This window comes from Ambystoma mexicanum, chromosome 5q (assembly GCF_040938575.1).
Source record: "Ambystoma mexicanum isolate Mex_15411 chromosome 5q, UKY_AmexF1_1, whole genome shotgun sequence".
In the NCBI taxonomy this organism is placed as follows: domain Eukaryota; kingdom Metazoa; phylum Chordata; class Amphibia; order Caudata; family Ambystomatidae; genus Ambystoma; species Ambystoma mexicanum.
The window spans coordinates 1,267,338,821-1,267,364,276 of record NC_090933.1 but is presented as its reverse complement, the minus strand read 5'-3'; the positions used below and the strand labels follow the sequence as shown (position 1 = coordinate 1,267,364,276).

Here is a 25,456-nt window from a genome sequence, read left to right as displayed (position 1 = left end):
TTCTTCTCTATGCGAGTGGAATTCCTGCTGCTGTGGCCGATGACTTACCTGTGGTAATCTTGTACTATTACGACCAAGGATGTTTCTGCCCCATGTTCTAGTGAGGTAAATGACACACCGTTTCTATAGTAGATGGGTAGTGTGCAGTCCTGAAGCCTCTGTTGCACTTGTTCTATGTAAGGTGAGCAACAATGCGGGGGCACATTCCTTATCTGTTTGTGTGGGTATATTCTACCCTTGCTTTACCTTGCACTGAACAACTCCACCTGTTCTACATGACAACTTGAATTGATGTTGCTCCGATTTGCCTTTTCGGTTTGTGGGAGGGGAGCCTGAACAGCTCTGATTCAGGTGGAACTGTTCTGTGGGATGGCGTTAAACAGCTCGTACTGCTGTTGTTGTACCTTTTCTTTGCATGCAGAGGAAGCTCAGAGTGTAAGTGCTCATCTGTTCAATTTGTGCGAGGGTGTTTGTTCGACTGTACACAGTGCTGTATCTGTTAATTGCGAGGGAACATGCATGACTGTCATGGTGTGGACTGCTGCTGCGGGATAATGATTTCCAGACAGTTTTACCTTTTTTGGACGCGTCGGCTGGATTTCACATACTTTTTACTCTCTTGAAATCACATTTACTCTCAAAGGTTAAATATTCCGACCTCAAAATCGTATTTGTGCCAGTAGCAAAGCACATGCAAAAACATGGCTGGTGTTTACTCGGTTATTGAGAAAGAAGCATGCACATAGGCAAGCACACATTTCCGAACATATATTCGTGGACGGAAATTCAATTATTCATCAACAAGTCTCTTTTCTGCATCACTAGTACACAGGGAAGCAAATCATCGACCTGCTGTTTGCTAAACGGGTAGCATTCTCATTAGGATCAACCACATACCAGGATGAACAAAGAGCTAGGCTGTCTCTCCAGGTTGCTGAACACCCCAAAGAGGAACACACAGCAGCAAAAGTCAAAGAGGCGCAAGTAGCCGTCTGAGCAAATATGAATTGAAGCTTTGTACTGCAAACTACTATACCCCAAGATGGGCAAAGGAATACACCACAAAAGGACAGCCATACGGGCTAGCATTATGTATAGGCACGTTATAAATGCCATATCATATATCATTACCCTATCCACTGCTAGCATAGAGGGCCATGGCCTCAGAAATCTCAGCGTAAAACAGACGGATTATAAGACTACACAATCCTGATTGGTGGCAGATAGGCAGACCTTCAACAATACCTGGCGCATTTAGGTCATGTCGGGACAACAAAAAAGGAGGGCAGATTAAAACATGTAAATCCAGCCCCCGTTTGTGGGGGCACACGTATGGTCAATGTGAGACATGGAAAATCAGTCTTACCGCTTACCGATATGGAATTGGTAGGACTGGTCTAAGTCCTGGTGTGTGTTCAAGGGAGGACCCCATATACTGGTTCAGTGGAAAATCCACAAGGTAATCCCGCTCTGTGAATGCTGCATCCGACATGACCTAAATTTGTCGGATATAGCACTGTCACTTTTACCATTATGTGTAATGACAATCAATTTAACTTACTTAATGGTTACTCATGATCCTCGTATATGCATTGCTTGTAATTGCCAATCACTCAACATGCAATACCTCATGTAAACGTGTTTTTTAAAAAAAATAATAAAAAATAATCACAATTGGGAACAACAAACACACAGGTGATTCACTGAATTATCAAATGTTATGAATGTCAATGCTTAGCCTTGAAAATGACTGAGGGTCGAAACACATGTCGGCTACGTGAATAAAAACACTTGTTACACTACTCAAAGAAACAAGATTGCAACTCATTAATAGAGAGATTCTACTCTCATCCATTTTATAGTACCTAGCGCACTGTGTCCTTAGCATCCTTCCTCAGTCCAGGACATTGGGTGCACTGTCCTAAGAGGCTCACACATGCAGCAGGGTACACAAGAGTACTAATCAGGTGCAGTAGGTCCAACTTTCTAGTACTCCCAACTCATTCCACATTATTTTCTTCACACAACTTGGGCGAGCATAAACGTGCCAGTAACATTTCTACTTCTCATCATTCAGTCTCAATATCTCATCTGGACTGGGACGAATAGGAGTGTGGCAGTAATGAGTCGCTCCAGTCCTCCTCCGGGGTCTTCCATTTTCCGCTGTTCACTGACATGGCCCAACTCTGCTCAACTTCAGTCACGCCAGCACTTGGCTCTTGTTCTGGGCTAGGAAGCCTCGCCTTCCCTTCGTCTTCTCTTGTCCCTTCTCTTCTCCAGCACTACGCGTCGGAAACCTCAGGTGTATTTCGCCTTCGCACAGAACACTGCGCCTGCAGGGCTCCTACAGGATACTCTTCAAAACAAGTTCGTAACATGCGGGTTCTCACACTGTTCTCCCATTATCCGCCTACTTCCTTTATTACGCTTCCTTGGGCCTTCCCCAGCATAACGTTAGTCCTTTCTCTCCTGCTTCCAGATCTGTATTCCTCCACAGGTAATTTCCCTCCTCTTAGTATCAGGTAGTTTTTCCCTTAGAGGAATAATCAGTGTATCTTGATAGCAATAACAGATTTTGATATTTTCTTCCTAACTTTCTTCACTGGATGTCGATAGAGGTATGTTGGTGATGTGTTTCCTAGGGAATAGCTCATCAGACCAGGAGTCCTTCTCCCCAAAAGGATAGTCACTCCCGGTGAGATCCTGCTTGCATCTACCCCCAGGGAGGGTGTTGCGAAGCAGGCTCACCTCCCTAGCCTCACAGGGAAAGGCTCCCGCTTGGGGGGTGGGTGGGGGCGGTATTCCAGTGATTCATCACAGACCCTATAGGAACACTGAACATGGTGAAGAATTATAAAGCAAGAAAAATACAGTATGACATGCATCACGCTGTGAGCAGTGCCGGCCCTGGGCATGGGCAGTCTTTTGCCAGTGCTCTGCGCTCAATGGGGCCCACACAGACAGGAACTGCTACATTCATCCCAGGCATAACGGACTGTATTTTAGATGGGCAGCAATCCTCGCAGGCGTGATGCTCCGGTTTCTTCCTGATGCGGCGTTACCATGCTGCAACCTTCCAACGCACAGAGAACCTGGAGACAACCCGACCTCGACACCAGCCCAGCAGACACTGCACAGAAGGAGACAGAGGCCTGCAAATACGTCCGTACTGAACTGCGTTATAGCAAAGCATTTAAAACAGGAAGTCATTCGAAATCGATGGTTCTTTTGAGTAACTACACAAGGGGGTCTTTTTTCATAAATATTCAATATTAAAAGCACAACGTTTTACATTTTCTCCCTTACATCCATTTTACACCAAAGTGTTTCTTTTTTTGTTCAATATAACTTTGACTTTCATATTCGGGGCATGCATTTGTCAAACAGCGGAAAACAACCAGGTTGCATTTTCACACATTATATTTTGTTGTGGGGCTTTAAGTCTTGAAACACACATTTTGTAGCCCCATGCAGGTATTTGTAGTCTTCATGAAGACGGTGGATAGTAATGCTCCAATCATACTCTTTTTCCTTAGTGCACTTCTGCAGGAATGTATACATTTGTCAGAGAAGCTTATTATAATATTTGAACTTTTCAAGTCATATACTATAAAATAGAGTACTTTAGAAAGTTTAACATAGAGACGAGGGGACACGAGGAGTGGCCAAGCGGGTCCTAACGATTTGCCTGGTCCAGTGTTGAAGGATGAGAAGTTGCTGGCCTGGAGAGGTTGTTTTATCCTGCTCCCAGCCCTGGGCTGACTTTGTTGACATTTGAAGGCCTGCAAATGACTTACCCTCATTGCCTCAAGACCTTCCCAGTAAATAAGCTCTTCTTTAATTGCCCTATCAGACAATCCTGGGGGAGAGGCATTTGTCCTTGCCTGCCCGCGACCCAATCCATGCCCTGGCATTTTTGGAAACTACAAGAGACATTCTTTGTGTATGTAGATGACCTTATGTTTAAAACACATTGCTTTGAAATTCATTTCTTTTGACAGTCAAAATGATCCTCATCTCTAGCTTCTGAATTAAAAGCATATTGGTAGCTTGGGTGATATGGCCAAATATATGCAAAAAATAAAAGCAATAGTGAAAACAAGATTTCTACCAATTGGACAGATGTGTTCAAGAACCAGAGTTGCAGACTGGTCTCAAATCCCCACAGTTAACCAGTGTGTGCTCTCGGGGTAATTATAGCATCTCTCTGTGCCTTATCTGCCAAAATTAGATGCCTCTAGAAATGATTCAGCTCACAGGTTTGGTACTCCAAAAAAGCATCACCCGTGAATGTGTCCCATACAGAATAATAACAGTGACCATTCATATATTGTAAATCACAGTTCGTTGCTTCGCGTATTCCTAGCAACTTTAACTTCCCATGATCTGCTTGAGTTCCAAGACTCATTCTGTGCAGTTATTTCTGCGATGTCACTAAATATGCAAACAAAGAGACCATGCAAATCATTTGCTGCCCGGGTCCCCGCATAGCCTTAGTCCGGCCCTGGCAGTCTGACCTCCCAGCCTGTAGAACCGGATTACTTTGTGCAGCTGAAATTGGCCACCAAGAAAAAAAGAGACTGTCCACAGGTTTCAGCCGTCAAATCCACGTTGAAGGAAATTACATCACAATCAAAGACATGAAAACTTGGAACCAATATCAATCAGAAACCCCATGCAATGACAGAGAATAATATCTGGAAGAAGAGAATGCCTGGGAAAGTTTCGGGAGAGAGTGCTACAGTGGCAAGGGGGTCGAGGGGGTGAGTCTGTCCAGACAGATGCAAACTCACTTATGACAGTAACCAGAAGAGGAACTGGGCCGGAACGAGACAGCTTGACTTGCGAGAGCGCCGACTCGTGGACGTTTGATGCCCACATCCCTCGAGCTGGCTGCCAGTCTCCAAGATCTGCTGCAAAGTGAGCTTCTGAGCCCATGTTGCAAGTGAGCAGAGAATGAATCACTTGCGAGCGCTATACAAACAAACAAGCATCACACATACAACCACGTATTATCCAAATAGGTATATATGTCTCATAGTTCACAGGCATAGAATAGAGAGTAGATTGACAAATTAAAATAACGAACCAAGTGTCCATTACTTCATGGCCTGAATGGTTTGGGTTGATTTGGTCGTGGGAGATTTTTTATTGTCAGGTGCATTTTGCAGCATGTATATACGCGGTTGGGGGCGGCAGCCGCACCCTCCCCTTAAACTCCCCACCTGAATGTTTTCCCAAACCTACCCACCACATATGCGGCAAAATGCGTTGCGAAAAACGCGATGAAATCTCCTTCGACAAAATGTCGTGCGCAGTAATCTACCATTCATCTATATGGAACTTGAATGTTAGCATGTGCCACACTTAGAATTGAGAACATTAGCCTGTGCCATATCTGGATAATTATTGTGAAGGTTAGCGAGTGCCACACTTAGACGGAACTATGTAGATCAGCAAGTACTACACTTCGACAGAACTGTGAATGTTAGCATGTTAAATCTCATATAACCCATTAACGAATATAAGCTCAAACTCTCTACATGCTTATCTCACTCAAAGACTCACACAACCATCCCTCGCACAGCAAGCTGCACACACTTCACCACACGCAACAACACATAAGCCGCACCAACAGCACATGCGGACTGACACCGATCCAATACCCGCACCAAAGCTCAGCACCCGGTGTCTACCGAGTTGAAGCTGCCAACAGTACACCACTCCTCTCACTATCCCACTCCCTCCTCACCTTAGTAACCCATCCCACCTTCTCGTTCACAGATCCGCCCGAGCGGGACTAATTCCGTTGGTGATGGTGCGCTAAATAAGTACCTTTAACATAACATAACTCCTGGTACCCTTCACTTTCACAGGGCATGTTGCACATATAAAAAGGTGCGGTCATTCTGATCTTCCCCAAATGCTCTTTGCTTTTATGCAAATCACCAGGACTTGGTACCTGTACCCAGTGGTCGAAGTGAGCGGGAGCGATCAGAGCGGTGCTCCTGACTTTTTTTAAATACGTTTTATAGCTCCTATACTTTTATTTTAAAAAGAAATCGTTCCGGAATGGTTTCGTTTTAAAATAAAAGTGTAGGAAGAAGTTGCAGCTTGCACTTTCAGTGCACTGCACTCAACGGTCCATTAGACAGCAGGTGCAAGTGTTTGAGGGTTTTGATTGTGTGTTGCGATGAGGTTGTGGGGAGTGGTTGCAGGCCAGCAGGGAACATAGTTCCACTACTTCTTTTCACTTTTCATGCACTTCGACCACTGCCTGTACCCAGCTAGAGCTTCGGGATGTGACTCCGACCCTCAGCCCTGCATTGATCACCACTCCTAAACCTCGCTACTCCCCCATTTTTCCATACAATGCTTAGCCGATATTATTTGTGAAACCAGAAACTAAACACCAAGGGCCTGCTTTACAAAAGGGTTTTACAATGGCACAATCCAATTGGAAAACGCTTTGTAAACTAAGCCCCACAACTCGTATTTGCACTTCGGGATAAGAGATACGTTAGGAGTAAAAGAAAGCGCAAAAAAATCCCTTTTCGTTTTTCCTTCTCGGTAGCTTCGTGTTTTTCAAACGTATTTCATTTTTAATTTCCTCAATTGACCCTCTTAGTACATGGTTTGCAATGTTGTCCCCTCATATCTCCCGCTAAATGTTTACACTGGGATCCACACATCCTTCGACTCCCTCGATCGCGCATGCGCAGCGGACTGTGTGCAACTTCGGCCGCCAAATATCCTCCCTGCTGCGCATGCGCATTGGCTGATTGGAGTTACACTGGCCAACAGTAAATTATGTGACGCTCGGTATTGGTCGATGTTGGTACTTACGGCGGATATCCTTGGCCAGTCCGCTCATCCTGGCCTCGGACACGGTGCCACCTCAGATCGAGAGAGTATTTCCAAGTTCTCTTGTAACACTTCCACAAACAGCAGCTGTGCCGCGGTCAGTTTGTACAAACCCCGCCCATTCTGACTCCTCGTTGGTCGGCAAACGCCATTTGGGTTTCTTCAAGCTCTCCTATTGGGTACAACTTCAGTTTCTCAACATATCTTTTGCCAGTCGGAGTGTAGCACAGATTGGATTGGGCAGGAGCAGACGAAGTTTTTATTGGTAAAGCCCTAGGCACACTCTCCAATTACGGCAGCTTGTTATCAATGCAGTTATGATTGGTGAAAGGCGCAAATAGACATGTTTGAAATCTGATTGGCCAAAATCTTAGACGAATGAGAAGGCAGCAAACGCTTAGCAGCAGTTGCTATGAATACATTGTTAGGAAAACAAATGAATACGCGGGAAGCAGAATAAAGACTACCGGGCATTGACAAATTGACAATACAAGCAAGGAAGTAAACATGTTTGTGTGGGGGGGATGGGGAGTTGAAAGTGCGCAAACCAGTGTTGTTTGGGGAAGACATACAATGAAAGGTGCAGGGTGCTGAGAAAATGGAACAAATATCGACTAATCGTTGGTGAAGATGTGTTCTCTGATGCCACGTTTTGTCATCCAACATTGGATAATGGAGATTGTGCTGAGGGGGCTTGTTTCGTCTTTGACTTGCAAAATAGTCAAGTTGAATTTGGACGAGAGAGTTGGCCGGCGTGGTCATCAAAAGTCATAACAGCATCCTTTGCCAGACATTGGCATTGTACGCCCATGTGCACTATACTGGCAGTGGTGCTTTCCCAATGACTACACTGCTCTGCTTTGAGACTGTTTCGCTTCCAGAGACTGTTACTGTACTCATAATCGTTTTGATACTATAACCATGGACGGTTTTACCTTCTTAGTCTGTTATTGCACTCACACATTGGCTATAATCATGCACTGCCTTATTGCTTTGCACTCAAAGACCATTCTGCTTGCAAAGAGTGCTACTGCATCCATATTCGATTCTTTAAATCAGATTAATGTCACCTCTTTAGACATGTGCAGCACCAATTGCGATTAGACTCGCAGGCAGTATTTTATTCAACAGACTACTGCCACGCCCGTATACAGTTGGCAGACACATATTGACTTTGCTATTGCATGTATAGACTGGTACATATATCAGTACTGGCCAACAGCTTATTCACAGTGTTTTATATCGACACTCCTTTACCTGGCTCTTCTCTTCTATCACCAATAGCACACCCAGTTTCCCTACAGTCTCCAAGTTTGATAGTCACAACGGACCTAGACAGTTGACAGGACAGTATTACAAGCAGTGTATTTTTTATGGGTCTGCTGAATGTAATCAGTCTGTGCCCTCTACCCACTGTTGATCTATTTGTGATGCTTTACGTTTTTGTATTCACTTTATACCTGACTCATCCAAGTTAATTGGAGGTCAGTGGCTGCATGGCTCCATAGAGACCGATATTCACCTATCGGCCTATTAGGTAAGTTGGGTAAAAAGGGGGTTACATAGAAAAAAAGCCTTCTTACCCAGCATTACAAACAGCTAATAACGTCATGGCAAAGTGCTGCAAGGGCAGAGTCTGAACAGTAGGGCAACTCAAGAATTCAACCCCCCACACTAAGTATTCAAACACCAACCAACCAAGCTCTGATAGCTAGGAGCCTTCAGGAAGACCACCCCACATGTACATTTTAGTTTACTAGTCACTAGTAACAACTCAATATGCTCCCTGTCTCGCTGCTCTCATTCAAATTGTAACCATGAAGGGGGGCGTGGCTTAGCGGCCGATGTAGTGAGACGCGCTGCCGAGGAGCTCCGGAGCGATCCTGACAAAATCCGATAAAAACTAGCATAAATTGGTTCCAGAAGACCGCCAAAGTCTCCCCGCAGAGACAGGAACACCTGCTGCACACCCGGCGAAGCCCCCGGAGGAAACCAGGCGGTGGAAAAGGAGATAGACCGCCGGAGGGGAATCGCCCAGCGAAATCAAAATGGCGGACACGCGAGTTGTGGGAGGACCCCGGCCGCGTAATACAGAATGAACCAGTGAATCCACAGGAGAGGGACACATCACGCGCATAACAAAAAGTGCGGGGTAGACCCGAGCCTGAGTCAACCCCGCGACTGAGATCGGCGCGGCCGGTGGAAGTGGGACGGTGAGGCAACATACGCAGCAGGCACGGGAAGGCCCGAACCCGAAGCGACACCCGCGAGGGCCTAACGAATACACCCGCCGGAAGAGTGCAATAAACCCAATATAAGGAGAGACCCATAAAACACCAGGAGCAGGGCGGCGGAAAAGCAGGGGCTACGGCACGTGGAGCGCAGCCAAGACCGCTACCGGTGACGCAGGCAGAGGGCGGCTCCCCCGCGATGCCGAACAAGAAAGCGGAGGGGAAAACCAAGCAAGTAAGCATAGAGACTTTTACGACGGCGTCCGGACATAAACTGTCGCCATCGGCGGACAAAGCAGCAGCCGCGGATGACACGTCACGCCCAGTGGAACCCGCCAACGAAGGCACGATAGTGGAAGCAATCGCCTCCATGAAAGAATCGCTCGAAAACATAGTGGACACAGCAATCGGGGCCCTGAAAGCATCTCTAGAAAATAAACTGGATACAGTAATGGTAGATATGGGCCTTCTCCGCCAGGATGCACGGAACCTAACAGAGAGAGTGACGTTGACGGAACAGCAGGTGCAGCAAAATATGGCGGGGGTTGCGGTAAAGCAGACACTGATGTCGGAGGTACTACAGAGAATTAAGGTTCTAGAAAGGAGAGCAGAAGACGCAGAGGGGAGAGCGCGGAGGAACAACATCCGCATAATTGGAATTCCGGAAGGTGAGGAGGGCAAAGACCCCACTGAATATGTCGAGAACATGATCCTCCAGGAGGTCGGAGTAGGTGCACTATCCCAGGGCTTTGTGGTAGAAAGGGCACACAGAGCCCTGACTGGAAGACCCCAACCGAGTGCCCCCCCCGAGAGCGATGATTGCTAGGATCATGAACTACAAAGACAGGGAGAAAATACTAGCGTTCTCAAGGAGGGGGGGGATCATCAGGAACTCTTCCAAGATCACAATGTATCCGGACTATACGGCCATGGTACAGAGGCAAGGAGCACAGTTCGGCCCAACAAAAGAACGCCTCAGGACCGCAGGGGTGAGAGACATGCTCCTGTTCCCCGCTAAACTTAAGGTGATACACCAAGGCAAAACATGTTTTTTCGACTCCACTGAAGAAGCCCACAGCTGGATGGACTCACAAGTCTTCCCCCAGTTGAGGCAGAGAAACGCTAATAATCCTGGAAATAGACCCCGATGAGAAGTAACAAAGGCAACCTGGAACAAGAAAATAAGCATTACGTAAGTTAAATGGAGCTAGCAGTAAGCATGGAGGAGCAATCGGCCCCACTTTAGCTGAATTCGCTGAGAGAAGCGGCGCCCCCGAGAAGAATGAACTATCAGTTTGGATGTCAGTTTTAAGGCATCACGCTGCGGCGAGTCTGCGCCCATTACAGGAGCATGGCGAGAGAAGCGGCGGATCCCGAGCAGGGGGAGGGTGGCTGGGCGTTAGTTTTTCAGTTTTTGTTGAAGTTATGGACGTTGAATGGAGTGAATGGGCAGTACAAGGCACAAACTACGGAAGGACTATTGTAGAGAACACTGAAATAATACAGACAATGAGCGACCGGAGCAACATGGGACAGGACCCATGTGGCAGCAGCAGCCGCTGCATCGAGAGGCATAGATCCGCGACCAGGACACCGAGGGAGATGGGCACGAGAGGAATAAAGCGCAAGGTGCAAGGACATGGCAGTGGGACACGGAAGCCAAGCAAACAAAGGGGATCATGGAACTGGATGAACTGACGATAGCCACCTGGAATGTGAGAGGACTCAATGCGTATGTCAAGAGACTTAGGGTTTATGCCTGGCTAAACCGGATGAAAATCAAGATAGCGATGTTGCAGGAGACACACCTCACAAGAGACAGGCAGGCCAAGGTAGACAAGAAATGGGGAGGACAGATTTACAGCGCCACATATTCAAGTTACGCACGAGGTGTACTAATATGGATTTCCCCGGGGATCCCATTCCAGCTACTCAAGCAGGAGACCGACTCAGAGGGACGGCTGGTATTGGTGCACGGCATGCTAGAAAACAAGGAGGTATGCCTGGTCAACACCTACGCACCAAATACTGATACAACAGACTTCTTCAGGAAGCTAGCGCCCAAGTTAGCGCAATATGGGGAGGTGACGTTCATCTGGGCCGGCGACTTCAACTGCACCTTGAATCCCCTCCTCGACAGATCTGATAATAAATACAAGAAGCCGGCGTCTCCAGCCAAAGAACTGTGTGGGATCCTGGACCAGCTACAGCTAGAAGACGTACGGAGGCAAGTACACGGGGAAGGGAGGGGTTATACACACTACAGCGCACCACATGGAACATTTACACGTATAGACTACATATTCGCGGGCAGGGAATCACTACAAGATATCACGGGAATCACCATTAAAGAATGCACACTCTCTGATCATGCCCCAGTAGTGGCGACATGGGCACACACCAATAGGAAAGCCCCTATCCCAGCGTGGCGACTTCGAGCAGAGGCCCTGAGGGAGGGTGAGTTTGAGGAACATCTCCGCGAGGTGATCAATGATTATTTTGAGCAAAACGAGGGCAGTGTTGAGAGTGGTGCCGTATTATGGGACGCATTCAAGGTGGTAATAAGGGGAGCGGCAATAGGCAAAACAGGAGGATTGACGGGGGCGACCATGAGGGAATTGAATGAACTCGAGAGGGTGATTGAATTGAGAGAACAACGAGCGGGACTAGAGGGGGAGGAACCTGGAGAGCTGATAGAGCTGCAGACTAAATGTATGTTACTCTGGGAAAAACTAGGGAGGCTAAACTATGGGAGGTACCTACAGCGGTTACACGCGGAAGGGGATAAACCTAGCAGGCTCCTGGCCTGGCTTACCAGACAAGAGAATAAAAAAGATCCCATAACGGTGTTAGAAGATCACACCGGGGCAGAGATCAGGGACCAAGGGCACATTAACGCAATGTTTGCGTGTTTTTATGAGCAATTGTACGCCCCGAATCCGGAAATAGACCCGGAGGACATAACAGATGCACTGATAGAAATAGGGTTGCTGCGGCTGGAGGAGGAACAGGCCCAGCTGCTGGATGCACCCCTCACGGTGGAAGAAATAGAGATGGTGATCGCAGAGCTTCCCACCGGAAAAACCCCGGGCCCGGATGGGCTTTCGGGGGAATTCTACAAGACGTACAAGAGCGCCATTGCCCCAAAATTGCTTGAGAGATTCCAAGACGCATACGAGACCATGCGTCTCCCGACAAGCCTGTCGGAATCGATAATTGTCCCGATTCTCAAACCAGGGAAGCCCCCCAGGAAATGCCCCTCCTATAGGGCAATATCCCTTATTAATCAGGATGCCAAAATATTAACGGCAGTCCTAGCCAACTGCTTAAAACAGGTAATATCCACGCTGATCCACCCAGACCAAACGGGCTATGTTCTGGGAAGGAACACGTCCTGGAACCTCCGCAGACTTCACCATGTGATAGATGAGACAAATCGACTGCCAGACGAGAGTGTAATAGTGTCTTTGGACGCTGTCAAAGCTTTCGATTCTGTGCGTTGGGAATGGCTGATGGGTGTACTCGCCCACTTTGGTATCGGGGAGGGGTACCTCCGGTGGATCAGGTTACTATACAGGGAACCCAGAGCAAGGGTGAAAACGGGGCGATTCATTTCCGAGGAGTGGAAGATACACAGGGGAACCAAGCAGGGGTACCCGCTATCACCAATGTTATATATCCTGGCTCTAGAGCCATTTGCGGTATTCCTTAGAGCAGAATATAGAGATACCGGACCGGACATAGATGGGGTGCTCCACCAAATCTCGCTATACGCGGACGATATGCTCCTATTCGTACGCGAGCCAACCACTAACCTACCCTGCCTCCTAGAGGTGATCGGGGCGTACACTAGGCTTTCGGGCATAGCGATTAATAAAGAGAAGTCCCTCCTCTCCCCCTGGCAGGACTGAAACACGTCCCCTCCCATTGTTTGCCGGACCTGGGTCTGACGTGGGCGCCCGCACCTTTAAATATATGGGTATACGGATACATCATAATACTGTTGATACCCACGCATCCAACACGCTTGTCGCTCTAGATAGAACGCAGCGGTCAATGACCTTCGGGGGGACACTACCACTGGGAATGATGGGAAGAGCAGCCCTCCTGAAAATGGTGGTGCTGCCCCGCCTACTATACTTCCTCACGAACATCCCATACAACATACCCAGGGCCTTTTTCCCCAAACTAAATACAATAACGCATTCATTCCTATGGGGGGAGGGAGAAATAGGATCGCAATAAGGACCCTGCAGAAGGACTATGAGGAAGGGGGTATCAGACTACCGGACTTTGAGAAGTACTATTTAGCGGGGCAGCTGCAATTTGCAGTAAAATGGCTGGGAGAAGACGAAACAATAGACACTCGCATTTTCCAACCTGCATTGAAACAGTATTACCTAAGGGAAATACTATGGCTCGATAGACCCCGGCTCAGAACCCTGCCGAACATGCTTAACATCGCAGTGGACTTATGGAAAAGAGTGTGGAAACTCCAAGGGGTAAAGGATCCGCAGTCAACGCAAATCCCACTAGCGGGTCTCCTGGGGGGGAACACAAATAAATTAGCAACATACCAAGCACACTGGGAAGCTAAAGGGGTAGCACAAATTGGAGACCTGAGGAGGGAGGGAAGGTGGGCGGACTTCCACGAAATGGTAGATGAATACGAAGTACATATGGGTCAATTCATCCTATATACCGGCAGGCTGAGAAACATCACCGGAAGATGGCCAGATTGGGAAGACCAGGACGAGGAAACAGCATTGGATGTATGGTATGACATTGCAGAGGGAACGCACACGACCTCTAGGTTGTACGAACATCTATTGAAGGCCAAGGACCCACAGGAACAACACACGAGGCAGCGTTGGGAGGAGGAGTTGGGGAGGCCCCTCAGCGATCAAGAATGGACTGGGGCCTTAAGATAACCAAAAGAGGTATCCAGAAATGCAAGGTTTAGGCAGGCGCAACTATACGTAACGCATAGAGCGTATCTCACACCCAAGAAGATGAATAAAGTCCATAAGGGGGCTCAGAGCGGGTGCCCCCGCTGCTCGTTGGATGAAGCGGACATGGTACATATGTTCTGGTCCTGCCCAGTGATACAGGAGTTCTGGGACGGGATCAGACTCAAGATAGCGGGAAGTGGACTTCGAATCCAGGCGGAACATCCCGAAAAGTACCTACTAGGCCTCTTCTCGAGAGGGGGTAAGCATGATTCACATTTGGCAAAGATGAAAGATTTGATAAGTATACTGGCCAAGAGACGGATAGCAATGACATGGAAGTCAAAGGAGGGCCCGTGTGTGGAGGCATGGTGGTCAGACCTTCAGAAGTGGGCGCAGGCAGAGACAGTGGTGTGGGCAAGAGCAGTGATAAGAGGGGAAGGAGAAACTGCGGACAAGTTGTCTGCATGGAACACATTAATACAAGACCTCTTTGGCCACCCGGAGGAAGGAAGCTCTGAAGATCCCTTGGAAATAGAGGATCCGTAGGTGAAATAGTAAGGCCAGCACGAAGCCCAAGAATAGAACATTGTGCGTACCAGACCTGGTGCTCGACTCCACGGGAGGTCCAGACCGAACTGATATAGTCGCTGGGGAAACTATGAAACCTCAATGGAAAGACAAGATCCGCATGAAGTGCCAATAAGCCATCTATGTTAAAGTTCTTTGTATGTTATGTGTTTGTTGTTGTTCAAAAAAACAATAAAAAAATGAAAAAAAAAATTGTAATCATAAAAAAACACAGCAACTCCACCTTCAAGATATCTGTATTTCTTCTCTGGTGACGCTGCTGTCAAAAACAGCTGAGGTGGCCCCGGCAAACACACACCTGTAAAAACATGGCAGGGGAAGACCGCATAGTGGCGTTTGCCTCAAAGACAGTCTCCCAAGTAGAATTGCATTGCTCCGTTGTCAACAAAGAAATGTTAGCATGTATGAAATGAAAACAAGCAGTGCTCGCTGCACCTTCCTTGGTATGTTGTTTGTCAGGTTGAGTGGCATCTGAATTACACAACTGTGGGCCCGGAGCAATGCCTGTGGATATGAAGGATTCAAAACCTTCCATCCACCACCCTTCAGTTTTGTTTGAAGCCACCCCGTGTGGGACGTGTATGCCCAGATATGGGTCTTAAGCCTGCTCGCCTTGGAAGCCCAGCTACACCTCACTGACGATGAGACTGAAACATCTCTGGGGTTTCTTGTGGTTTCTTGAAGAAGAAATGTGACCTAGCAATTCGGGTCGGACTGCCCCTTTTGGGCTGGGACTAAACCCAATGTCCATATGGTCTTTTCCCTTCTATAATGGTTTGACAGTCTGAAAATGATGGTCTGGAGTGTTGCCCAGAGCAATGCCTCTGTTACGATTGATTCAAAACCATCCAGCCCTCCCTCTCCAGTTTAGCTTGAGTGCCATCTCAAACTAACTCTAACTTGTGTAGGTGCTGTGCTTAGTGGGTGATACTGGGACTGTTTCACTTCAGGGCAAAGCCCCCCGGACATTAAACAACTTTTGTCAGGCTTCCGTAGGCAATCAGGGTGAGGACAATAATCCCTGGTTGTTTCTCCCACACGTTTACCACACTGTCTCTGAAAGGCCTCAACCCCCTCTCCCACAGTACACACAGCCACAGACCGAAAAAGAGCCGCATACCCACCTGCCCCACTCACCAGGTGTTGATGCCGCTCCAGAACTTTGCTTTCAGAATGATGCTGAAACCCTGCAGGAGGTTCTCCCCTGGGAGGTCAAGTCCTCAAAATGCTCCATAAACCTGTGTGCACCATCCCTTGGCCTTAAGGGGGTGCCGGGAAATGTGAAATGAACCATTTAGACCTTAGGAAGTTGCAGGGAAGAATTGCACCCCACAAAACTACAATCCTGTATGTGTGCCAAGGAGTGGACGGCTCATGGTCTCAGGTTTTTTCCTTTTCAGGGACTGAAAATACGTGCAAAATGTTCCTTCTGCCACCTTCTTCCTGGGGTTGTAACAGGTTGCAAGGGTGCCTAGAGAACTGGGACCAGAAAACACAGGGGAAAAGCACAAGGCACAAAAACCCCTCAACGCAGGAAAAAGAGGGGGTGAGAGTACGGGGAGGAGGGTGAACACCCTGGTGCTGGAATAGTGATCAGAGCAGCAAAAGAAACGAGGAACTGAAGCTACTGAACAGGAGATAAAAAGGAGAAGGAAAAGAACAGGGAAAAATCTTAAGACAATTCTGACAAGAAACAAAGGAGTCCAGGCTAGTGGGTGCTTTGTGGTGCAATTGGAGCCTCTCCTTGCTGCGTTATGAAGGATCGGCCCATAAATGCTTGTCTGCACCGGAAGCGATTATCCAACCCTCCCGGTATCAAAACGTGTGCTGTGCTCTGGCTGCCATTTGGAATGGGTGCCAAAGAAGTCCTATGGTCTCGGCCGGGGTCTGTCACTGATCCACCACCAGGAGGGAGCACAAGACAGGGCCTGGAGAGCATCACAGTGGCCTCCGAATGCCAACATGGTAGGAGATCTCAGGTATCATTGGCTTCAATGTGCCAAGAGGGACCACCTGACATCAGGTGTCAGATTATTGCTGATGCTATAGCAGGAGGCTATTCAGCTCGTACCTCAGAGCAGGGTGCATCGTACCTCGGCGTAGGGCTCTCTAGTTCTCAAAAGAATCATGCTCACTCTCACCTTGCCTTTTTACTCTAGCTCCTTCTTTTTTTTTTTTTTTAAAAACTCTGTTTATTTGGTTTACCAAGAAAACAACATAAAAAGAATACAAACACTCAATGGCATTTATCCGAGAGACACATCAGCATTATCGGTAAAGAGAGGCGATGCAGGCCTAACATGTAACATTGCTTTCGCGGAACAGGTAGGAAACTGCAGTTCTGGTTACATCTCATAGCTGCCCTTTATAGGAACGGGGGAGGGGTAGTGATGGGGAGAGCAGGGGGGGGAGAAGGGAGTAAGGCGTAGGTGTGTCTCAGGAAGCATCTAGCCATTTCCCCCATATCTTTTTGAATTTTCGGGGGCAGCCTCGCGCATTATAGATGCAGCGTTCCAGGGATGCGCACCTACTCAGTTCATTAGTTCAGCGGTTCAGACATACCGCGTCCGCTGAACCCCAACCTGCAGCAATAAGTCTTTTCCCCGCACCCAGTGCCACTGCCGTGAATGCTTTTTCATGCTTATAGCTCCTTCTTCTTGACTCCTCCTCACCAACCTTCTGTCCCTTCAATGTGTCCCTCTGCCTTCCTCCTGCTCCACCCTTTGATGTTACCTCTCCTTCTCCTCCCACTATACTACGAACCCTGCTACGAACTGTGGAATGCCCTCCCTACTCAACTTAGAAACAACACCTCCTCCTGGTAATTTAGAAAAAATCTAAAAAACCTTCTCCTCAGCACCGATCACCCTCAATAGTCACCTAATCTCTTAGATCAACCACCAAATGCATTATCTTGTAAAATATGATTTAATGAGGTAATGTAATGTGTAAATGTGTAAATATGTAAGAAACTTTTAACTTGTATTGCAAAAAGTCTTGTAAAACTGTAACCATATTCTTAAGTAAATGATAGCCCCTAGTTGCCTCTGGGATGTGCGCGCTTTACAAATAAATAAATAAACCCTCCTACTACTACTCCTCCTCCACTTCTCCTCCTGCTACCGCTACTACTATTATTTCTCCCCTACTCCTCCTCTTCCACCATTACCACTACTCTCCCTTCACAACTACTAACCTTCCCACTACTACCACGAGTCTTCTTTGCCCAGTACTACTACACAAGCGATCCTCACACTTAATAACATGGAAATCACATCTAGTCCCTACACTTAACTTCTATCCACCTGTCACCCAAACACGCACACACCCTCTGCAGCACCCTTGCACTCACTAAGCCAATACCTCACCTCTCTTCAATAAACGCCTCCACACTCCACCGCTCCTTCCTTTTCCCCCATCCTACTGGTCTCCTGGTCCTCCACCTCCACTGCTGACTTCAGCCAGATAACCCACACTTCCTGTTTCCGGTCCCCTGCTTAAACATCCCTCCCCATGGCCAGATTTGCCAGTTTACCCTTGTTAATCTGGATCTAGCTTCATCTCCTGGGAGGTGCATGGGCAAGGGGAAGTCTTTACAAGAGCACTAAGCCCTGCTCTAAAGGTGTTACATTCGAAAAAGGCATTACATTGGGGGCTAAACCCCACCAACCTTCTCCATGAGGAGCCACTGCGGTTCGACCATGGTGGATTTGCCAACTCGGTGTCCTAGTCTGTGCCAGGGTTTCCATGGCGGTTTTTCTCCCGGGTTAGTACAGTCTCTGGAGGGGTTCTGGCCTCTCTCTCTCTCTCATGTACCCAGTGGTATAGGATTGAACACAAGTCTCCAGTGCAGCGCCCTCCTGGGTGCTGAAACAAGCCTCTAATTGGCGCATGCTTGCGTGTGTTCTGCAATGCCACTCTGTCTTTCCCGGGCTCTCCCCGCTGCTGCAGCAGGGCCAAGCAGGGCCCTGAATTCACGGACTGGTGGAGGGCTGCTTCCACTCACAGGTGTCGCTGGCTCTGTCACAGACATAGGACAATGGTTGGGGTTCTGCGCTCTGTTGCGTGTTTGCTTCACAGGCTCTACAAAAGATAGAAAGCAACTGGTAAGCATTGAGGCCTCCCCTGCACCTCTTGACAAGGCCAGCAAACTGGCCTCGTCACACATACCTGCTATACAATATTCACGCCAGTCTCTTTCCTTTTCTTGTAGAGCCAGCACACAAGAGAGGTGTCAAAGCCAGCAGCATCAAAGAGAGACACAGGGCCTCATTACAAGTGCGCCGGTCCGGAAACAACGGTGCCGGTAAGAATACCGGCGCCATTGTTTCTGGACCGGCTCACTATGGGTTTGCCTGCCGGAGCCGCTCTGCCCAACAGGGCTGACTCTGCCGGGCACAGCGGCCATGGCAGGCAAGCCGCCATGGAAGCACCGGCACCGTTAACAACGTTGCTGGTGCTTCCGTGGTCCCCATTCCCATAGATTTCAATAGGACTCTATGGGAATGGGGACTTACAAATTACCGACGCCTGACTTCCCAGACCGCCAGGGTTGTAATACCACAGTGTTACCGGGAAGTCAGGCGCTGGTAATTTGTTTCGGGACGGGCGGCAGACCACAGGTATCACCAGCAGGGTTACCGCCGGATCCGTAATGAGGCCCACACTGTTTGCGACCTATCATCAGAGGCCCAAACCTGAATAGAGGAATCTAACCCTCTGGCATACAGTGATGTTGTCACCCCACTGCCGCAAGATGAAAACCAGTGGCAAAAGCGAGAGCTGACATAACAGCAATACCGCTGCTGCGGGAGAAGTCACACAATGCTCTCCAGCACCAGCAGCAATGCACCAGTGCCGGCGGTGCCTTCCCTAGACCACCAGAGACCTGACAAGGGGGTCTTCACTCTCAAAGAGATTATACTTACCATGGGGGCGCCCAGACCTAAACCCCAAACACGAACTTGGACATTAAATGCAACAGGCCCCCATCATGGGGCCACTACAGCCCAGCGCAGGAAAAATGGGTGGTGCTTGTGTCAGCAGTTTTGCTGATCTTGTCAGAACGCGGGTGGGAAAGACCGTGTTAGATTGGAAAGGGGGTAACATAAAGGAAAGGCTGGAAACAGGAAGTCACCCCCAATGATATCTTACTTGCCATGTCCCCTAGGGAGTGTCTTGCGTAGCTGGCTGACCTCCCTGGTCCTAAACGGATTGGCTCCCCCTTGAGGAGAAAGTATGAACTCCTTGGATTCGTCACGCCATGCCCAGGTGACTCTTCCTACTGGTAGACACTATGGCCATTCGAAGGTCACTTAAAACCTAGATGTTCCCCAGGCACAATAAACTAGCCTGGGCATGCAAGCGACAAAGATTGGACCCCTAGGTGTCCATACAAAGCACCTTTTGTATTATTGACACAGACTCCAAGACCCGATCCCCACATCGAACACATGCGCTTGATACCAGACGCGTCTTCTCGTCCTCCTTAAGTGATGCATGACATTGCGCCCACAGAGTAAGAACACATGAGAATGTATTCCCTATTTCATAGGTGCAACCATTAAAACAGGGAGGTGTAGGCTGTAGGAAACTGAAAGAAGGGGGTGTGCAGTGAACCAGCATGTGTCAGAGGCTACACTGTGAAGGAATGGGGTATTAATCAAGAGAGGGAGTGGGGAAGGAGCCTAGTGGGCAAAATGTGGTAGGGGCTGGGACCATGCACAAAAGAAAAGAAATGGCGTGTAGAGTCCCAGCATTCCCTTATAGCATGGATTGAGGAAACTGCAAGCCAGGGTTCAGCCACCAGCACTCTACTTCTAGCATCCATGAGCATTCCCAGCTGTCGTTTTCACATGAACCCAAGATCAACACCACCCCTTGAGCACAGGCCGAGCCTGGACCTAAGACAGCAATAACACCCATGAACCATCCACAAGAAGCTTGACCCATCAACATCACCACAAGAAGAGCCAAATTGACAATATTTAACTTTTTATTTAGAAATCTTTTTAAGCTGTGAAGGTCTAAAATCAGTCAACGACCTCCTCCTTTCTTGGACTTTAGGGTCTACCTGGAGTACGAAGCCTAAGCGAATTTCTGAACCTCTACTAATTTAATAGCACCTTTTTGTAGTGACCTTTTTACTTTCTTGACCAGGAGGGCATCAAGATAGGTGAAACTTTAGATTTGACCCAGAATCCATCAGGTTTCCACATGTTTTATTGGGATCAAACACCAGGGCTGGAAAAGGCCTTTGTGAACTATTGTGAGGAAACTAAAGCACAAGAGGGATGTGGCTAAGTGAAAGAGTACAGGAGGAACCCAAAAACAAGTGGAAGGAGGGGAGTGCACGTATCCTCGTCTGGCTAGGATCTCAGGTCCCAGGTCCTAGTTTCCTATGCTAACAGGATCCAGGTTCATCCTGGAAGTTTTTTCCCTAAGCCATTCTTAGTCACAGGAGTTTTAGGGGGCCCTCAATACACTTTTGTAGAGTTTCCATTTGTGGGGTGGGGTGGTCTTGCTGGGCTCGATATCCTGTCAGCTCCTGATGGGGCGCTGCCTTTCCACCTATTAGGCTTGTAGACACGGACAGGCTTCCCCCCACTCTGTTCTATGTACAATTGCAGGCTGCAGACATTCTTTAACACCCCCCTATCCCACCCAGCCATGGATGAGTCAGTACAATGATCCAGTTTCTAGAAGCTCAACAGACAGTCAGTACTGGAAGACTTTGTTTCCCTTAGTCCTTGTCAATGTAGCAACCTTTCTGCAACATGTTGCAAGTGCACAATGTACCTTCCAGTACAGTGCACTTGAGTATTTCTGTCATTTCTAAAGGCCCTAGATACTCTTGAAGGATTTTTCAGGAGAAGTGCAGATGTGCCTTGAACCGGGCTGGTGGCCGCTTATCTTTTCATGTAATTTTAACTCTTTCATGACAGGTAAACCGCATTTACCACGTTTGGCACAAATAAGTCGCCTGGCTCCAAAATGGCCATGCCACGAGGTTCTTTGTCCTGTCCTTTGGCCATCTTGCTCCTTCACCTTCCCCAGGTCGAGCCGACCCGGGTCAGTCCTTATTTGGGCATGCATTCTCCTGTGAAACGCCAAGCTTTCGCAGGCTTCTGCATGCCTTGTGCGTGTGCTTCCAGGATGTGGTTTGGACTGTCTGGTTCCAATATACATCCTGGGTGCCAGAGAGCCTGGTGTGCTGTGAATGCCTGGAACCACTGTGGTACATGATTGGTCCACGTATGGTGTGCCTGTATGTGAGCAGATCTCCCATTGGGTCCTCTTCGTTTTGGCGCGAAGGAGATTCTGGATGAGAGAAGGCTCCAAAACACCCATACAATGTCGATCTCCTGAGTTTTCACTGAACAAAGGATAGGATCCAAGTATCCTGAAACTAAGAAGCCAGGTCGAGGAACCGCTAGTGACCCACTGGAAGGTTTGGCACCCTGAGCCCGCTGTCATCCCGCTGGACCCCTCTGCATCTGATCGAACTAGAAGGTCTGCGAAGGCGCTTCGACCCATTGGAATAGTGGGACTAACTATGCCCGGCACCTTCATCAAACCCTGCAAGTAATCCTTCTCAGAAGTGTCCCTGGGCCAACCAGTGGGCTGACCAGCTTGTGCAAAACCTTTGCCCTGATACTGCCGCCGTTTTGAGGAGGCCCTTGAAACGTGGTACATCGCAAGCTCTGTGTTCATGGCACTCTCAAACCGAATTTCATATACTTGGCGTTCCCAGGTCTGGAGTAAAGCGAGAGCACCTGAACCAGAGTACACACGGTTACCGTGTCACCCAGCCGTAGTGACAAACTTTACAAGTCCATTGCAGCTATGACCCTCTGTACCCTGAAGCCTGCTACAGTGAAACTGGCCTGATCCATCCACCATCTTGGCTGAGCGAGGTGAGTGCAGCGCAACCTAATTTGAGGTAAAAGAATAATTTGCCGCCCCCCAGGGCTTTGTGTTGGCAGTGCACTTGTGGATATTGTGTTTATTTATTTGGTTTCCCTGCCCTCCCGTGTCTCCTGCTTTCTTTCCTGGCCTCCCACCTTCCCGCCTTACTCCCAACCCACCCACCCCCCTGATTGGCTCACTGAGCCCGGTGTTTGTGGGGTAGTGTGACGCTGCCCACCCGCGCTCGCCGTTCCCATCTTGGCTGAGCGAGGTGAGTGCAGCGCAACCTAATTTGAGGTAAAAGAATAATTTGCAACCCTCCTGGGCTTTGTGTTGGCAGTGTACTTATGGATATTGTGTTTATTTGGTTTCCCTGCCCTCCCGTGTCTCCTGCTTTCTTTCCCGGCCTCCGGCTTCCCGCATCTGTCCCTCCTTCCCACCCTCCTTCCAAATTGATTGTCTCACTGAGCCCGGTGTTTGTGCGGTAGTATGACGCTGCCCACCCGCGCTCACCATTCCCATCTTGGCTGAGCGAGGTGAGTGCAGCGCAACCTAATTTGAGGTAAAAGAATAATTTGCCACCCCCCAGGGCTTTGTGTTGGCAGTGCACTTGTGGATATTGTGTTTATTTATTTGGTTTCCCTGACCTCCCGTGTCTCCTGCTTTCTTTCCTGGCCTCCCTCCTCCTGCATCTGTCCCACCTTCCCGCCTTACTCCCAACGATTGGCTCACTGAGCCCGGTGTTTGTGGGGTAGTGTGACGCTGCCCACCCGCGCTCGCCGTTCCCATCTTGGCTGAGCGAGGTGAGTGCAGCGCAACCTAATTTGAGGTAAAAGAATAATTTGCAACCCTCCTGGGCTTTGTGTTGGCAGTGTACTTATGGATATTGTGTTTATTTGGTTTCCCTGCCCTCATGTGTCTCCTTCTTTCTTTCCCGGCCTCCATCCTCCCGCATCTGTCCCTCCTTCCGGCCCTCCGCCCACCCCCACTGATTGGCCTCTGCTCCCTTATCTCTGACCTTCCCTGGGCAGCCTATGCCCGGCAGCCCCACGGATAAGGGCCAATAGGCACAGGGTGGCTCCTACTTGGCGGCTCCCTTTCAGTGTCTGCAGGTGTCCGCAGGGGATGCCAGCTTACAGACACCTTCCTTCTGATTGCCCTGCTTACCCCCTTTCAACCTACAGGCAGTTCTCCCCCTGTTGTCTGAAATTTGACTGTGTCAGTACAATAAAATATTTGCATTGTGTAAACTATTCAGGATTCTAAAACTTAGGTTTGTCTTCCCTACTGTCTTAGAATGTGCACTTTGTGAGCTCATTATCCTGAGTGTCGTCGTCTTGTCCTATTACTCTACTTGCTTGCCTCTCGCTGTCTTGTCTGCCTACTCTAGTGTCTCCCCCTCCCTTGTACCCCCTCCTCTCCCACCTACTCTCTGTCTCTCCTATCTTTTCTAACTGTTTCTCTATTGACTATCCTGCTCTCCTCACTAAATCTGGTAGGAAGAAGTTTAAAAAGGACATCCTGGTCTCCAACCCAGGCCTCCCTATCGCTGACACCTATACCAGTGCCTCTTCCAAGGAAACTCTCACCAACATCCTCTTTGTCGTTCCTTCACCAGACCTATGGACCCTTCATATGGTCTCTGTACTCTCTCCTTTCTCCTCTTCTCCCATTAATGGTGGCACCCGTTTGGACGCCCTCCTGGCCTCCTTCCATTCCTCTAAGATCAACATTAATGTTTACTCTAATGGTACCGTCTTGGTCCAAGGCCCTCAGGCCAACCTCCACCTCTTTGATAGACGCTCCCCGCACCTCATCAACTTCCTTTCTTCTCCCGCTGTCCCCTCTCCCCTTTCCTTGACCACTTCGCCTCCCTCTTCTGCCTCCTCCTCGGCTACCTTGCCCTCTCCTTCCCTCTCTGCCCCCTCGCAGGCTCCCTCTACACCTCTGAAGGGCGTACCTCTGACCTGTACCCCTCCCCAGAAGACCTTCAAGGATGGAAATCTTCTCCATATTGCCACTCTTAACTCTCGCTCTGCTGTCAAACACTCCTCTGATATCTACGGCCTTCTGGAAGAACTTAACCTTGATGTCCTCAGACTCACAGAGACATGGTTCATGGCCAGCTCTGTCACAAGCTTTGACACACTCCTACCTGACGGCTACAAGATCCTTTCCGCGCCCAGGTCCAACCGCTCTGGTGGGGGTGTAGCCCTGATCTTCCATGAGTGCATTCCTACCTCTGTCACTCCTACGCAGGTCTACTACTCTTTTGAATGCCTCTTCTGCAGGCTCTCTCTCTCCCCTAGTCATTCCCTTACTGTGGCTACTATCTATCGACCACCTGGTCAGATCTCCTCCTTCCTCTCTGAGTGGGCAGAACTTTCCTCCTCACACCTGGCCTGAACCACTCAACTCCTCCTTTTTGGAGAGTTCAAAATCCACCTGGATGCCTCCTGTCCTCCCTCTGGACTCTTTCGTGACCTCTGTGACTCTCTCTCACTATTCTCCCCTCTGGCACAACTCACTCTACAGGGCACACTCTGGATGTTCTGATCTCCTCAGACCTTCCCCTCTCTGTCCTGTCCCTCTCTCCACTCCTCTCTCCTGGAGTGATCACTGTCTCCTTTCCTCCCATCTCACCATCCCTACGCCTCAGGCCAAGCCACTACCATCACTACCACCCACCTTCTCGGTCATCTGACCTATGAAGCGCGTATCAGTTGAGGCTTTCGCTGCCAACTTCTCACCCCCCCTACTCCCCTTTGACTGACTCTCACCCTGACACAGCCCTCTCCACACTCCCCTCTGCTATATCTGATACTCTTGATATCCTGGCCCCTGTCATGAGGATCCGCCTGAAGCCCAAAGCCAAGTCCAACTCCTGGTACGGTTCAGACCTCGTCACCCTAA

General features: G+C 48.9%; 1 protein-coding gene across 1 annotated transcript in view; it reads right to left on the bottom strand.

Annotated features, from left to right (window-relative positions):
* The window catches only part of TONSL (tonsoku like, DNA repair protein), a 612,770-nt gene extending 605,768 nt beyond the window's left edge, over positions 1–7,002 (bottom strand). Inside the window, exon 1 of the mRNA XM_069621801.1 lies at positions 6,847–7,002. Within this exon, the coding sequence (XP_069477902.1) occupies positions 6,847–6,874 (28 nt within the window). The 5' untranslated portion in view covers positions 6,875–7,002. The remainder of the gene's footprint in view (positions 1–6,846) is intronic.
* Between the last annotated feature and the right edge of the window lie 18,454 nt (positions 7,003–25,456).